The sequence below is a fragment of the Lagenorhynchus albirostris genome, chromosome 3 (assembly GCF_949774975.1).
Source record: "Lagenorhynchus albirostris chromosome 3, mLagAlb1.1, whole genome shotgun sequence".
In the NCBI taxonomy this organism is placed as follows: Eukaryota; Metazoa; Chordata; class Mammalia; order Artiodactyla; family Delphinidae; genus Lagenorhynchus; species Lagenorhynchus albirostris.
Window position 1 is genome coordinate 168,206,965 of NC_083097.1, and position 13,034 is coordinate 168,219,998.

The 13,034-nt window shown below is 54.9% G+C and overlaps 1 protein-coding gene and 1 non-coding gene across 2 annotated transcripts; both read left to right on the top strand.

The window, feature by feature from the left end:
* Nucleotides 1-1,212: 1,212 nt before the first annotated feature.
* On the top strand, nucleotides 1,213-10,934 carry EEF2 (eukaryotic translation elongation factor 2). The gene is made up of 15 exons (XM_060145590.1): nucleotides 1,213-1,364; nucleotides 2,375-2,589; nucleotides 3,501-3,682; nucleotides 3,774-3,985; nucleotides 4,486-4,664; nucleotides 4,759-4,864; nucleotides 5,377-5,490; nucleotides 5,739-5,877; nucleotides 5,997-6,192; nucleotides 6,829-7,087; nucleotides 7,533-7,640; nucleotides 8,450-8,803; nucleotides 9,041-9,223; nucleotides 9,306-9,438; nucleotides 10,210-10,934. Exons 1-15 carry the CDS (start codon nucleotides 1,362-1,364, stop codon nucleotides 10,401-10,403), a joined length of 2,577 nt encoding a protein of 858 aa, XP_060001573.1. The 5' UTR covers nucleotides 1,213-1,361; the 3' UTR covers nucleotides 10,404-10,934.
* Nucleotides 4,344-4,408, top strand: LOC132518943 (small nucleolar RNA SNORD37). The gene has a single exon (XR_009540056.1). It is a non-coding gene; the product is annotated as a small nucleolar RNA SNORD37 (small nucleolar RNA).
* Nucleotides 10,935-13,034: the final 2,100 nt, after the last annotated feature.

The window sequence follows — 13,034 nt, forward strand, 5'->3', positions numbered from 1 at the left end:
GCAAAACGCGCAAAGCCTTTGCGGAGAGAGGAGTGCATAGGCTTAGAGTCCAGATCCGAACTTGCATGGCTTTTTACAGACGCACATCTCCTCTTCTCCCAGCGCAGGGAAAGCACTGCAGTCCCCCTCTTTTTGACAGTGAATTTAGGGGAAGATTTACTGAAAGGGGTTTATTTACGCTAATGAGAATATCATTAATTGGTGCAAGAAATACTTATGAGCGCCTACTGTGTACCAGGCATTGAGCTGGGCTCTTTACCAAGAATAAAAATACTGAATTGAATGCCAATTCGTTCTCTTGAGCCAGAGATCTGAAATACAGCTGTTTTTTAGGGTCATATTAGGACACAAATGCAAAATAGTCTTCCTGCGCCTCCCCCTGGAGAGAAAATGAAGTAGAAAATGAGATTGCGCATGTAGAAAAGCGCTTAGCCCCGTGCTTGCGACAGGGCAAACCAGTACCTGAAATGTGTTTTATTAATAGTAATGATAGCTAATTAAAAATAGCTGACGTGTATTGAGAACTGTGTCAGGCACGGCGCTAATCCCTGTACATATACTTAGTGAATTTTACTCTCCCCCTGTGAGGTCGTACTGATGACCCCATTGTGCAGATAAGGAAACTGAAGAATAGAAAAATACGAGTATCTACTGTAAGAACACTTAAAGTGGTGGAGCTAATAAGGTGTTTTGTTCACTGCTATATCCCAACACCTATAGCAGTGCCTGGTATAGTAGACGCTCGATCTGTCTTTGTGGAATAAATGAGTGATTAATACCTGCCTTTAAAAAAGCTTTTTTTTTCTTGTAAATAGACAGGTAGTTGCAAAAATGGTGCTGAGAGGTCCTTAGTACTCTTACCCCTGTACTGTCATCTTACCTAACATCAAACCGAGGAAATTAACCTTGGTGCAATCTACAGACCCTATTAATATTGTAATCTGCTTTTAATAGGAGTGCTTGGCAGTTTGCAGACTGATGTAGTTGCTATGATATGGTTAATATTCTCAGCTAAAACGGCTCTTCGCTTTTTGCACCTAAGGATTGCATCCGGGAGGCGTGCACCCTGCACCGGGCGGACCACGCCCCAGGGAAAATCCAAGTGTGGAACGCAGACCCTCTATATTAGAGCAGCGGCGCCGACGCACAAGGGTTACCCTGTGGGAGGCCGTCCATGCGCCTGCGCGGGGCGTCGCTTCGCCCCGCCCCAGAAGCGGGGTCAGATGACCCGCCCAACCGGCGTCGGCCTATAAAAGCTCGGGTGTTGACGTCAGCGTTCTCTTCCGCCGTCGTCGCCGCCATCCTCGGCGCGGCTAGTCACACTCGGATCTGCCTGGGAGAATCCACCGCCATCCGCCACCATGGTGAGCAGCGCTGTTCAACGGGCGGCCTGAATCGGCGGCGGGGCCTCCGTAGGGCCGGCCCTACCAGGCCTGGAGAACTGTGGCCTTCCTGACTGAGAGGAGACATGGCGGCGGCGGCGGGGCCGGCGGGCTCGGGGCTGGGGAAGCGGCTGCCGCCATGTCTGCGCGATGCACTGCTAGCCGAGCTCCGCTTCCGGGGGCGCCGCCGCCTCCAGGACCCCGGGCCCGGCTGGAGCTGGGGCAGAGGCGGGGCGGGGGGTATGATGATGTGGCAGACGCTGTAATGGCGGGCGCCGCGGTGCGAGCGGGGAGAGAGGGGAGCCGCCTTATGTAACCCGTGGGCTGGGAGTTTGAGTCCGATTTTCTGTCGGGAGCCGGGGGAGGCAAGGAAATGGCAAAAGGAGAGAAGAGTAAGACCTTTAGAAGCGTCTCGTCTTCTGACGTTGTGTAACCTTGGTCCTCCCTGTACCTCCCAGTTGTGAACACCTGATTCCAGAACTACGAGGTGGAGGCTCGTGCCTGTTAGGGCTGCGCAAGCCTCCCATCCGACCGGGGGTGGCATATTTAAGAATCAGGGGCAGGGTGCGTGGCCCTACCTGATTGACCCCCACCCTGCACAGCGAGAGGTGACCTTGGATTTTAAAGAGGCCCTTTGGTTGGGGGAAGGCTGGGGGTATAACCAGTGGCAACACAGTGGGGGGAACTTCAGCTGGAACCTAGATAACGTCAATATACTATAAAGGAAATCTGCTGTCATTCTTTGAGACTTACTCCCCAGTACTCATTCTGGGTTGTGACAACCAGCGTCTGGCTTTTCAGGGACGGGGTGAATTGCACTTTTAAAGGGGTGTCAACAGAGAAAGGGGGATCTGGGTGGGAGTTGCAGCGCCAGGACCAGCTCCCTCTGGCCATGGCCTAGCAGTCTCTATTGATCAAGGTCTCAGTGCCAAGCCTCATTCCTGGAGTGCCGGGCCATCCTGAGTCGTCCCCCCGCTCCCCCCCCCGCCCAGGTGAACTTCACAGTAGACCAGATCCGGGCCATCATGGACAAGAAGGCCAACATCCGAAACATGTCCGTCATCGCCCACGTGGACCATGGCAAGTCCACTCTGACGGATTCCCTGGTGTGCAAGGCGGGTATCATAGCCTCCGCCCGGGCTGGGGAGACCCGCTTCACTGACACCCGGAAGGACGAGCAGGAGCGTTGCATCACCATCAAGTCGACGTGAGCAAAGCCTTGGCACCCTCTGGACAGGGAGGGGGGAGGTGCTTACTCTGAGTCCTTGGGCGGTGGGTAGGGAGGACAGACAGTAGCCAACCCTTTCCTGACACGTTTCTGGGGAGATGAGCACATTGGGGCTGGGTTTTTGGACTGTGAGAGACAATGGGGCTTCAGCTAGTGAGATGGGAACCTTTGTCTCCTGTGGGAGAGGCACAGTGATGGGTGGTATTAAGGGGATTTGGAGAGGAGGGGGGCCGAGGGGCTCTTGGCATTGTCTGGAGAAGTCTGGGTGGGTGCTGCTGGCATCCAAGGATGCTGGTAAAGGTCTTGCCTTACCTATGGTGGCTCCCTGTGAGTTTTCTGGCCCCAGATGTTAAGAGGGTGAGAAAACCCCCCTCCCCCGCAAGAAAAAAGAAAAAAAAGAGGCTGTAACAACAGTTGTTTTTCATCTGGTAAAATCTCCTTGGTCATTGGCTCTGAGACTCGTTTCAGCTGGGGAGGGAAGGGTGAAAGGTAGTCTTTGGGGTTTCTGGATCTTGCCTGATTGTGTAGCAGCTCTTTGAAATCAGGTGTGTTGAGCCTGAGAGGAACCAGGTGGACTCTGGTACCATTGCACCTGTACCAGGGAGGTGGTGGTTCCCTGCAGAGGGTGCTGCAGAGATAAATGTCCCTGGATAGGATAGCTCTTGTGTGGGAAGTCTGCAGTTCATCTCTAGGGATGAGTAATGCAGGGGGAGGAGACAGGTTGCAGCATCTGTCTGGCTTTTTACTGGATTACAGCCTCACTTCAGGATCAAGAGCATCCACCCTGACTCCCGTGGGCAGGAACCTGATGGACCACAGGGCTAGTGGGAACAGGTTAGGAGCCAGGCTGAGGTGTGCCTCCATCCGGGTAACCTGTCGCAATCTCTCAGGGCCATTTCCCTCTTCTACGAGCTCTCAGAGAATGACTTGAACTTCATCAAGCAGAGCAAGGATGGCTCTGGCTTCCTCATCAACCTCATTGACTCCCCTGGGCACGTGGACTTCTCCTCAGAGGTGACAGCCGCCCTCCGTGTCACCGATGGTGCCTTGGTGGTGGTGGACTGCGTGTCGGGTAAGCAGCAGGCTTCCCCACAGATGGCGGGGAACCTGGGGCTGTCCCCTCTTTGGCCGACGGAGACGCCTCATCCCCTGCTGGTCCACAGGCGTGTGCGTGCAGACAGAGACGGTGCTGCGCCAGGCCATTGCCGAGCGCATCAAGCCTGTGCTGATGATGAACAAGATGGACCGGGCCCTGCTTGAGCTGCAGCTGGAGCCCGAGGAGCTCTACCAGACCTTCCAGCGCATCGTGGAGAATGTCAACGTCATCATTTCCACCTACGGGGAGGGCGAGAGCGGCCCCATGGGCAACATCATGGTAAGATTGCCTGACTGCTGAAGTCGGGGTCCCTTGGCAGATCGCCGTCTCCTGCTGTGTTCCTAGTACCCCCTCCTGCTTCTCCCACCGGGTGGGCAGCATTCCTCATGCAGATTGGAAGGGTTGTGGTTTTCTCCTTCAGGGCTGCCCTTGGGAAACCACTGTTGTGAAGCCATGGCCTCCTGGGGATTCTTGGGAGGTTGGAAGGTGAGGTTGCCAGGAACCTTGGAATGGCAAGAAGGCTGTACTTCGGTGGAGGCTGTGGGGTAGCAGCTCAGCCTGCTAACAGAGGGGCATGGGGCAGTGCCTGTGGCATCGTCGCACACCCTGTCGTGATGGGGGCAGAGCTGGGCACCCTGTACATGATGACTAAAATTTCTTCACTTTGACCTGACGACTGTTGAAGAAATCCAGTGTCTGAGGGCCGGGGTGCTTGGGGGCTTCATTGATGTGGTTTGTGTCCAACTGTCCCAACTCACAGCTTTCTCCTGCTCTCTCAGATTGACCCTGTCCTCGGTACTGTTGGCTTCGGGTCTGGTCTCCACGGCTGGGCCTTCACTCTGAAGCAGTTTGCAGAGATGTACGTGGCCAAGTTTGCTGCCAAGGGTGAGGGTCAGCTGGGGCCTGCCGAGCGGGCCAAGAAGGTGGAGGACATGATGAAGAAGCTATGGGGAGACCGGTGAGTGCTGGAGACACAGCCCAAGTGTCCGTGGGGTCCTTCACACCTGCATCCCCCCAGATTCCCCTAACTTGGGTTGAGTCTTGTCTGACAGGTACTTTGATCCAGCCAACGGCAAATTCAGCAAGTCAGCCAACAGCCCAGATGGCAAGAAGCTGCCGCGGACATTCTGCCAGCTCATCCTGGACCCCATCTTTAAGGTGAGCTGGCGTGTGCTTGATATAGGTAGGCGTCCCTAGGGCTGTCCTTGGGTTCCCTGAGAATCTGGTACCCAACCTGCTGCAGCCAGTAGCAAGATGCCGTGGGGCAAGGCAGGGCCAGGCTGCAGAGGCAGCTCCTGGGACAAGGATGAGGCAGCATGAGGTCAGAACGCCCTCAGGGTTCCACCCTGACAGGGAAGTCTCCCTGCCCCCTGGGCTTCATCATCAGGGGGACCATCAGCCTCCCTGACTGGGCAGCAGGTGAGATGAGGTAGGAGGGTCTAGGGTTTGCAAGCCTGTGAGTTTAGTGAGTGTATGCTCAATATCTGAAAATAGGAAGGGTTTTTTTTTCTTCTAACAATCTGTCGAGAAGTGTCCCCGTGATTTGCTTAATTGGGTCAGGCCTTTGGCGGTAAGTGAAGATGGCCTTTAAAGCTCCAGAGCAGGAAGCAGGTAGCTTCAGGCTTCCAGTATGTTCCCAAACCCACTTTGCCATGTCTCTTGGGTGTCAGGTGTTTGATGCAATCATGAATTTCAAGAAAGAGGAGACGGCAAAACTAATTGAAAAACTGGATATCAAGTTGGACAGTGAAGATAAAGACAAAGAAGGCAAACCACTTCTGAAGGTGAGTGGAGCGGCCATCCTGTGAATCCCCATCCCAGCTTGAGTGCCATTTTCTCAGGTAATCAGACAGCTGGCTGTAAGGGTCTCAGTCAGGGCTCCATGCTGGGCCCAGGCTTATATTAGAAGTATCACCAGCAGGAGCTCTGTCACCAGCAGGGATGGGTAGGAGACATCAGCTGTTTTACACTGTTCTTCTAGATTCTTTCTCAAGTCATTTTTTTTGTCCCTCTTTCACATCCCCTACTTTAGGCAGTGATGCGCCGCTGGCTACCTGCCGGGGATGCCCTGCTGCAGATGATTACCATCCACCTGCCCTCCCCTGTGACGGCCCAGAAGTACCGCTGTGAGCTCCTGTACGAGGGGCCCCCAGACGACGAGGCCGCCATGGGTACGTGGGGTGTGCCTGCATCCTGGGGTTAGAACGCTGGGCAGAGCTGCAGAATTCTGGAAAGCTGAGCTGCCAGGGAGTCAGTTTCCCCTGTGGGGGGTTCCTTTCTCTCTCCTCAGGCATTAAAAGCTGTGACCCCAAAGGCCCTCTTATGATGTACATTTCCAAAATGGTGCCGACCTCTGACAAAGGTCGGTTCTATGCGTTCGGCCGGGTCTTCTCAGGGCTGGTGTCCACCGGCCTGAAGGTCAGGATCATGGGGCCCAACTACACGCCTGGGAAGAAGGAAGACCTATACCTGAAGCCAATCCAGAGGTGAGGTGCTCCGTGAGGCAGAGGGTGCCCAGCAGCCTCCCTTTCGTCCCTCAAGCCAGTGAAGGGGGAAGGGTGAGGGTTATCTGAATGTAGACTTGGCCAGGGGAGGCCCACCAGGAAATAGTGTCTCCTTCTCCCCACTAGGGATTCACAGTGAGACACAGCCCGGAGTTGGGAAGCAGTTAGGCTGAAATTATGGTGGCAGCATACATTTAAAATACCCAGGTCTAGGCTCTGACCCTAGAGATGTCATGTGGCGGGTGGCCACCCAGTCCAGGTGTGGGTAGTGGGAAGAGCCTCCATTCCTGCTAGTTCCTCGGGGCCCTGACTGTATTGCGACCTGCGAGTGCCGCCGGTTTCCCTGTGGCACGCATGTCTGGCCTGGGTCAGGGTGCAGAGTCCTGCACAGCGCACGTGTTAGTGAGCAGGTGGCTCTGTCCTGGTGTGCAGGAGCCAAAACTGTCATTGAGACCTGGGTCGCAAGATAAATTCAGAGCTTGGCCCAGGGTGGGGTGGCACTGCCCCTTCAGACAGGAAGACAGCCGCAGGCTCCAAGACAAAGGAGGCTTGTCTTTGGTCATTTGGGGATCTGCCACCCCAGTGCCGATGCATTGTGGCCTTTTGTGTCTCCCCCAGGACAATCCTGATGATGGGCCGCTACGTCGAGCCCATCGAGGACGTGCCTTGTGGCAACATCGTGGGCCTGGTGGGCGTGGACCAGTTCCTGGTGAAGACAGGCACCATCACCACCTTCGAGCATGCCCACAACATGCGGGTGATGAAGTTCAGCGTGAGCCCTGTCGTCAGGGTGGCTGTGGAGGCCAAGAACCCGGCCGACCTGCCCAAGCTGGTGGAAGGCCTGAAGCGGCTGGCCAAGTCGGACCCCATGGTGCAGGTGGGTGGGCCCCGGCTGGAGGCGGACACCTGCGGCAGTGGTGGTTTGTTGGCTTATGCCGTGTGGCTGAGCCGAAAGATTCCGCTGGCTTCTCACACAAGTAGAGATCCCGTGTTGAGAAAACCAGCTGTGCTGGGTACACCTGCCCTGGTAGAGGTGCTGCCCTTAATTTAAATGGTGGTTTTCCACCCAGGAACCCGATTTCTTTCGTAGGCTGCTTGGGTCTTTACAGGCTGGTTGTGCACGGAGGGTCCTTACAGAAGATTAATGTTGAAAACGAGTAAAGAGGATCCTGCTGTCTTCCCCCCAAAACCCCATTTTGGGAGTCTGCCTTTTCCATCTGGAGGAAAACTTGGAGCCTGCTTTCTACCTGTCCCTAGAATCCCTTGGGTTTCCCGCATTTGTCCCGGGGTCTGTGCTCAGGCTGACACGTGGCCCTTTTCAGTGCATCATTGAGGAGTCCGGGGAGCACATTATTGCCGGTGCTGGGGAGCTGCATCTGGAGATCTGCCTCAAGGACCTGGAGGAGGACCACGCCTGCATTCCTATCAAGGTGAGGCCTGGCGCTGCTCTGGTGGCTGGAGGCCCGCTGTCCTCAGGACGGAGGGCAAGGCAGGGCCCTGGGTCCAGGCTGGGCTCTGAGGGGCCCATTGACTGGGCCACTCAATTCTCTGTCCTTCCATCCGTTACTGCCAGCTGATACGTGCTGTCGTGACACCAGCTTAGATGCGTTGGCAAGGCTGGAGTGTGAGCGGTCTGCTTCTTAACAAATTTTTTAAAAAGCTCTTGGGAAGTGCAGACACTGAGGCTTATGTAGCCGGCCCCATGCCCAGCTGGTGCGTTCTGGTTTCCATTCTCCTTTTTTTTCCCCACAGAACTGAGCGCAGATCTGTGTCTGTTCTCAGACGTGGATTTGGGTTTCTTTACGTGTGGTTCTCTTTGTTAAGCTTCTGTCTTTTTGTTTCTCTACTTATAGGAATGAGATGTTCTTTTTTCAGGTGCGGTGACAGCTTTTCCCCATTATTCTCCATATTAGAAAACTAATATGCTGGGGTGTGGGGTTAGGCCTAGCACTTGTATCTTCTGAGATTTTTTTTCCCAGTTAATACCGCATATGTGGAGTTTCACTGTTTCACCAGCCCTCTTGGCAGCGGGCTTCCTTCTACAAGGGAGTACCTGCACACCTCATGTTTACACAGAAGACGTGCTTGGCTCTGTGCCGCCAGATCAAACTCGCTCTGATTTCTGTGCCACTGCCACTGTTAAGTGGGCCTCGTTATTAGGAAGACCGTCTGTTAAGATGCCTCTCAGGTGTCTGGTTCCTGTGGCAGACCTGACCTGACCTGCATGCTCCTTTTGCAGAAATCCGACCCAGTTGTCTCGTACCGAGAGACCGTCAGTGAGGAGTCTAACGTGCTCTGCCTGTCCAAGTCCCCCAATAAGCACAACAGGCTGTACATGAAGGCACGGCCCTTCCCCGACGGCCTGGCCGAGGACATCGACAAGGGCGAGGTGTCTTCCCGCCAGGAGCTCAAGCAGCGGGCCCGCTACCTAGCTGAGAAGTATGAGTGGGACGTGGCCGAGGCCCGCAAGATCTGGTGCTTTGGCCCTGATGGCACCGGCCCCAACATCCTCACTGACATCACCAAGGGTGTGCAGTACCTCAACGAGATCAAGGACAGTGTGGTGGCCGGCTTCCAGTGGGCCACCAAGGAGGTGAGGGGCTGCTCAGGCACAGCTCTGGTGGGTTTGTCACTGGGGCGTCCTCCTGTCCTTGTTTCCCTGTTGGCAGGGTGGGGCTGTGGTCCTGCCTCCTGGGAAGGGGACCCTAGGGAGGCTGAGATGGTCCCTGTCGGTGAGACCTAGAGGAGCTGGCACAGACAGTTCTGGCTGACCTGTTCTCAGGAGCTGCAATAGAGGCGGTTTCTTGATGGTGTTCCCCTTCCTCCATAGGGGGCGCTGTGTGAGGAGAACATGCGGGGCGTGCGCTTCGACGTCCACGATGTGACACTGCACGCGGACGCCATTCACCGCGGTGGCGGCCAGATCATCCCCACGGCCCGGCGCTGCCTGTACGCCAGCGTGCTGACTGCCCAGCCCCGGCTCATGGAGCCCATCTACCTTGTGGAGATCCAGGTGGGGAGGCCTGGCCCCCCCAGCTGCTGCTCCCGGTCCCACCCTGCCCAACAGCTGCTAATAGCCCTTCTTTGCCTGACAGTGTCCAGAACAAGTGGTTGGTGGTATCTACGGTGTGCTGAACAGGAAGCGGGGCCACGTCTTTGAGGAGACCCAGGTGGCCGGCACCCCCATGTTTGTTGTGAAGGCCTACCTGCCTGTCAATGAGTCCTTTGGTAAGTGCCAGTCTGGTGTGGTCCTCAGATGCCTGCTGCCTTTGGGGTGGAGCCCAGCAGACATTCAGCCCATCTGGTCTAGGACGGGACGCATTTCTTTTCTTTTTTTTTTTATTATTTATTTGGTCGTGCTGCATCTTAGTTGCGGTAGGCTTGCTCCTTAGTTGTAGCTCACGGGCTCCTTAGTTGTGGCATGCGAACTCGTAGTTGTGGCATTCATGTGGGCTCTCTAGTTCCCTGACCAGGGATTGAACCTGGGCCCGCTGCATTGGGAGCGCAGAGTCTTAACCACTGCGCCACCAAGGGAAGTCCCAGGGGCCCAGTTCTTTCTTGTTGTGCATGGCACAGGGTGGGTCTGATGGGAGCTGTTGCTTTCTGCATCGCAGTTGTGGAGGAGGAGGTGCCTGTTTCTCATTTGGGCCTCTGGACTGTTGAATTAGGGGGAAGGTCCTTGGGCCTGTAAATCTAAGAGCAAAGCCTGCAGAGAAGCTGTGCTGGAGCCCCTGGTTCATCCTGAGAAGGAGCAGGTGGAGACCAGAGGCCCAGGAAAGGCCAGCCTTGCCCCACTTATTAATCAGTAGCCTTTGAGGGAGCCTTTGGGTGAGGGATAGGATAATGGGCCTGACATCTGACATGAGCCAGGTAGTCCAGAGTCAGTGATCTTCTGGTGTGGTGTGGGCCTGTGTTCCCACCTTCCCCTCCTGGCCTCCGCCAGGGAGCCGTGAGGCTGCCTGGGCTGCCCGGTGAGCGCCGTTTCTGTGCCTCCTACAGGCTTCACCGCTGACCTGAGGTCCAACACGGGCGGCCAGGCCTTTCCCCAGTGTGTGTTCGACCACTGGCAGATCCTGCCCGGTGACCCCTTCGACAGCACCAGCCGCCCCAGCCAGGTGGTGGCAGAGACGCGCAAGCGCAAAGGCCTGAAGGAAGGCATCCCGGCCCTGGACAACTTCCTGGACAAGTTGTAGGCAGCCTCCCCGCAGCCCGCTGCCTGGTGGGACTCGGGCGCAGCCCCTGCACCCAGGGACAGGTGACCACAGCAACAGCCCCACATTCTCCACGACACCTTGAGGCTGTCCAGACCCAGTAACGCTCTGCCTGACAAGTTTCTGGGGCCCACTCCGTGCCATCGCTCAACATGAACACTTGATGCCGTTTCTTTCGATATTTATTTCTAGATTTCAGACGCAACAGAAGTGCCCTCACGGCAGGGACTTATCTGGCCGGTAGGGATGGGGGAGGAGATGGGACACCCAAAGCTTTTTTGTTAAGAGGGAAATTCACATGTCCAAAAAAAGTTAAAAATAAACGCATTAAGAGGTTTATTTGGGTAAATGGCCTGCAGTGGATTTTCCTCCGGAAAGGGGGAAGGAACAGGCGGGTAGATGTTCTCTTTGGACAGAAGCTAGAAGGCAGGAAATCCTGTGCAGTGTCACCATGAGCACCTCCAGCTGTATTAGTGCCATTGGAATAATAAATTTGATATGGTGGTGATCGTGCATGCGTGTCCATGGTCTTTCTCCATCCGCTCAGGCTAGAATGGACTCCCTGTGCCGGTGAGCAAGGCCATTGTTTACGCTCCAATACACAGCGTTCAGTATCACCTCCAAATGTCCAGGACTGAGGCAGAGGTCCGTGAGACTTCACGTGATCCAGGCGAGTCCAGTTGTCCACCTGTCACGTGGGGCCAGCTGGTGGAACTGTCCTACATCTGTGCTGTTTGCAGGGGCAGCCACTGGCCTCATGTGTCTACTGAGCATTTGAAATGGGGGTAGTGCAAGCCCAGGACCGTTACTTTTAGCTGTAAACATATTTCCATAGTCTGATGACGCTGGTGCTGTCTTAGCAGTCAGTGCAGGCTGGGAAAATTGCCCATGTGCTCAGCTTTGTCCCATCAAAACTTCCCTGTGGTTACTGCAGTGCTGACTAGCACCCTAGGGGCTGACTTGTGCCTGGGTTGTGGGAGGAGCCTCAGTCTAACTTTCATGCTAGGAGCCGCTCTTTGAACAAACAGCAAGGATTCCTTTGTAGGATTCTCTGGATTTGTCTATTCAAACTTTAGCCTAAAGATTTGTAACGTTATGCGTGGGTTATCACTCTACATGCCTGTCCTCAGGAAGGCGGATGGGGACAATGAGGTGCTGGTGTGGGGTTCCAGGCCAGGAGGGTGGCCATTGTGCTCCCAGGCTGCCCAGACCTATACCTCCACTAATATGTGTCTTGTTAAGGTATGGAAAGGGGAGGAAAAGAGCTGTAGAAACCTGATGAACGTTGCCTAGAGCCAGATGACCAAGGTCAACATCAGTGATAAGTCAGGATGATACTATGGACCCTTGATAAGGAGTGATGAAAATGGCACTGTATGGTCTTCCTAAAACCCGTCACCCCTCTTTAACCACAAGAAAGACAAATCCCAATTGAGGAAGTAGACCAATCCTCAAAACTGTCTAAGTCATCAAAAACTGGGAAGTGTGAGAAGCTCAAAGCTCAGAGGAACCTAAGGAGACATAACTAAATGTGACGCGGGATCCTCGAACAGGAGAAGGACATTAGGGAAAAACAAGGAACTCTGAATAAAGTACAGACTGGTTAATAATGTATCACTCTTGGTTCATTAATGGTGACAAATACAAGATGTAATAGGGGAAACTGGATATGGGAGAAAGTGCTGCTTTAGCTGTCCACTGAAGTGTGCCTAGGAGTTAAGAGTGGAGGAAGGCGGTTCCCAGGTAGGAGGAAGAAAGAGCTGGTGCCATCTCAATGAGATGCTTGAGGTGAGAAGGCAAATGGTGTTGGAGTGAAAAAGGGCGGGGGGGGGGGGTTGCACGAGGTTAGGGTGGCCAGCAAGGACCAAAAGACACAGGTCCGTGTCAGATGGTATCTGAGCTAGTTCAGCGTGGGCTTTGGGTTCGGGCCTCTCTGGGAATGAATCTCAGTTACGCCTTTGCCAGCTGTGTGACTCCGGGTGGGTTACCTAACCTCTCTGGGGTCTTGTTTCCCTAACTATAGAATGGGTAAAATATTAATGTATTTTACCTCCTCGGGTTGTTGATTGGTACGCAGTAAGGCTCAATCAATGCTAGCTGTTACCATGTATCTTGAGCTTAAAAGGAGTCACAAAACAATCCTCAAGGGGCTTCCCTGGTTGGCTCAGTGGTTAAAAATCCACCTGCCAGGGCTTCCCTGGTGGTGCAGTGGTTGAGAGTCTGCCTGCTGATGCAGGGGACACGGGTTCGTGCCCCGGTCTGGGAGGATCCCACATGCCGCGGAGCGGCTGGGCTTGTGAGCCATGGCCGCTGAGCCTGCGCGTCCGGAGCCTGTGCTCCCCAACGGGAGAGGCCACGACAGTGAGAGGCGTGCGTACCGCAAAAAGACAAAACAAAACAAAACAAAAAAGAATCCGCCTGCCAATGCAGAGGACACGGGTTCGAGCCCTGGTCTGGGAAGATCCCACATGCCGCGGAGCAACTAAGCTCTTGCGCCACAACTACTGAGCCTGCGTGCCACAACTACTGAAGCCCGCGCGCTTAGAGCCTGTGCTCCGCAACAAGAGAAGCCACCGCAATGAGAAGCCCGCGCACCGCAACGAAGAGTAGCCC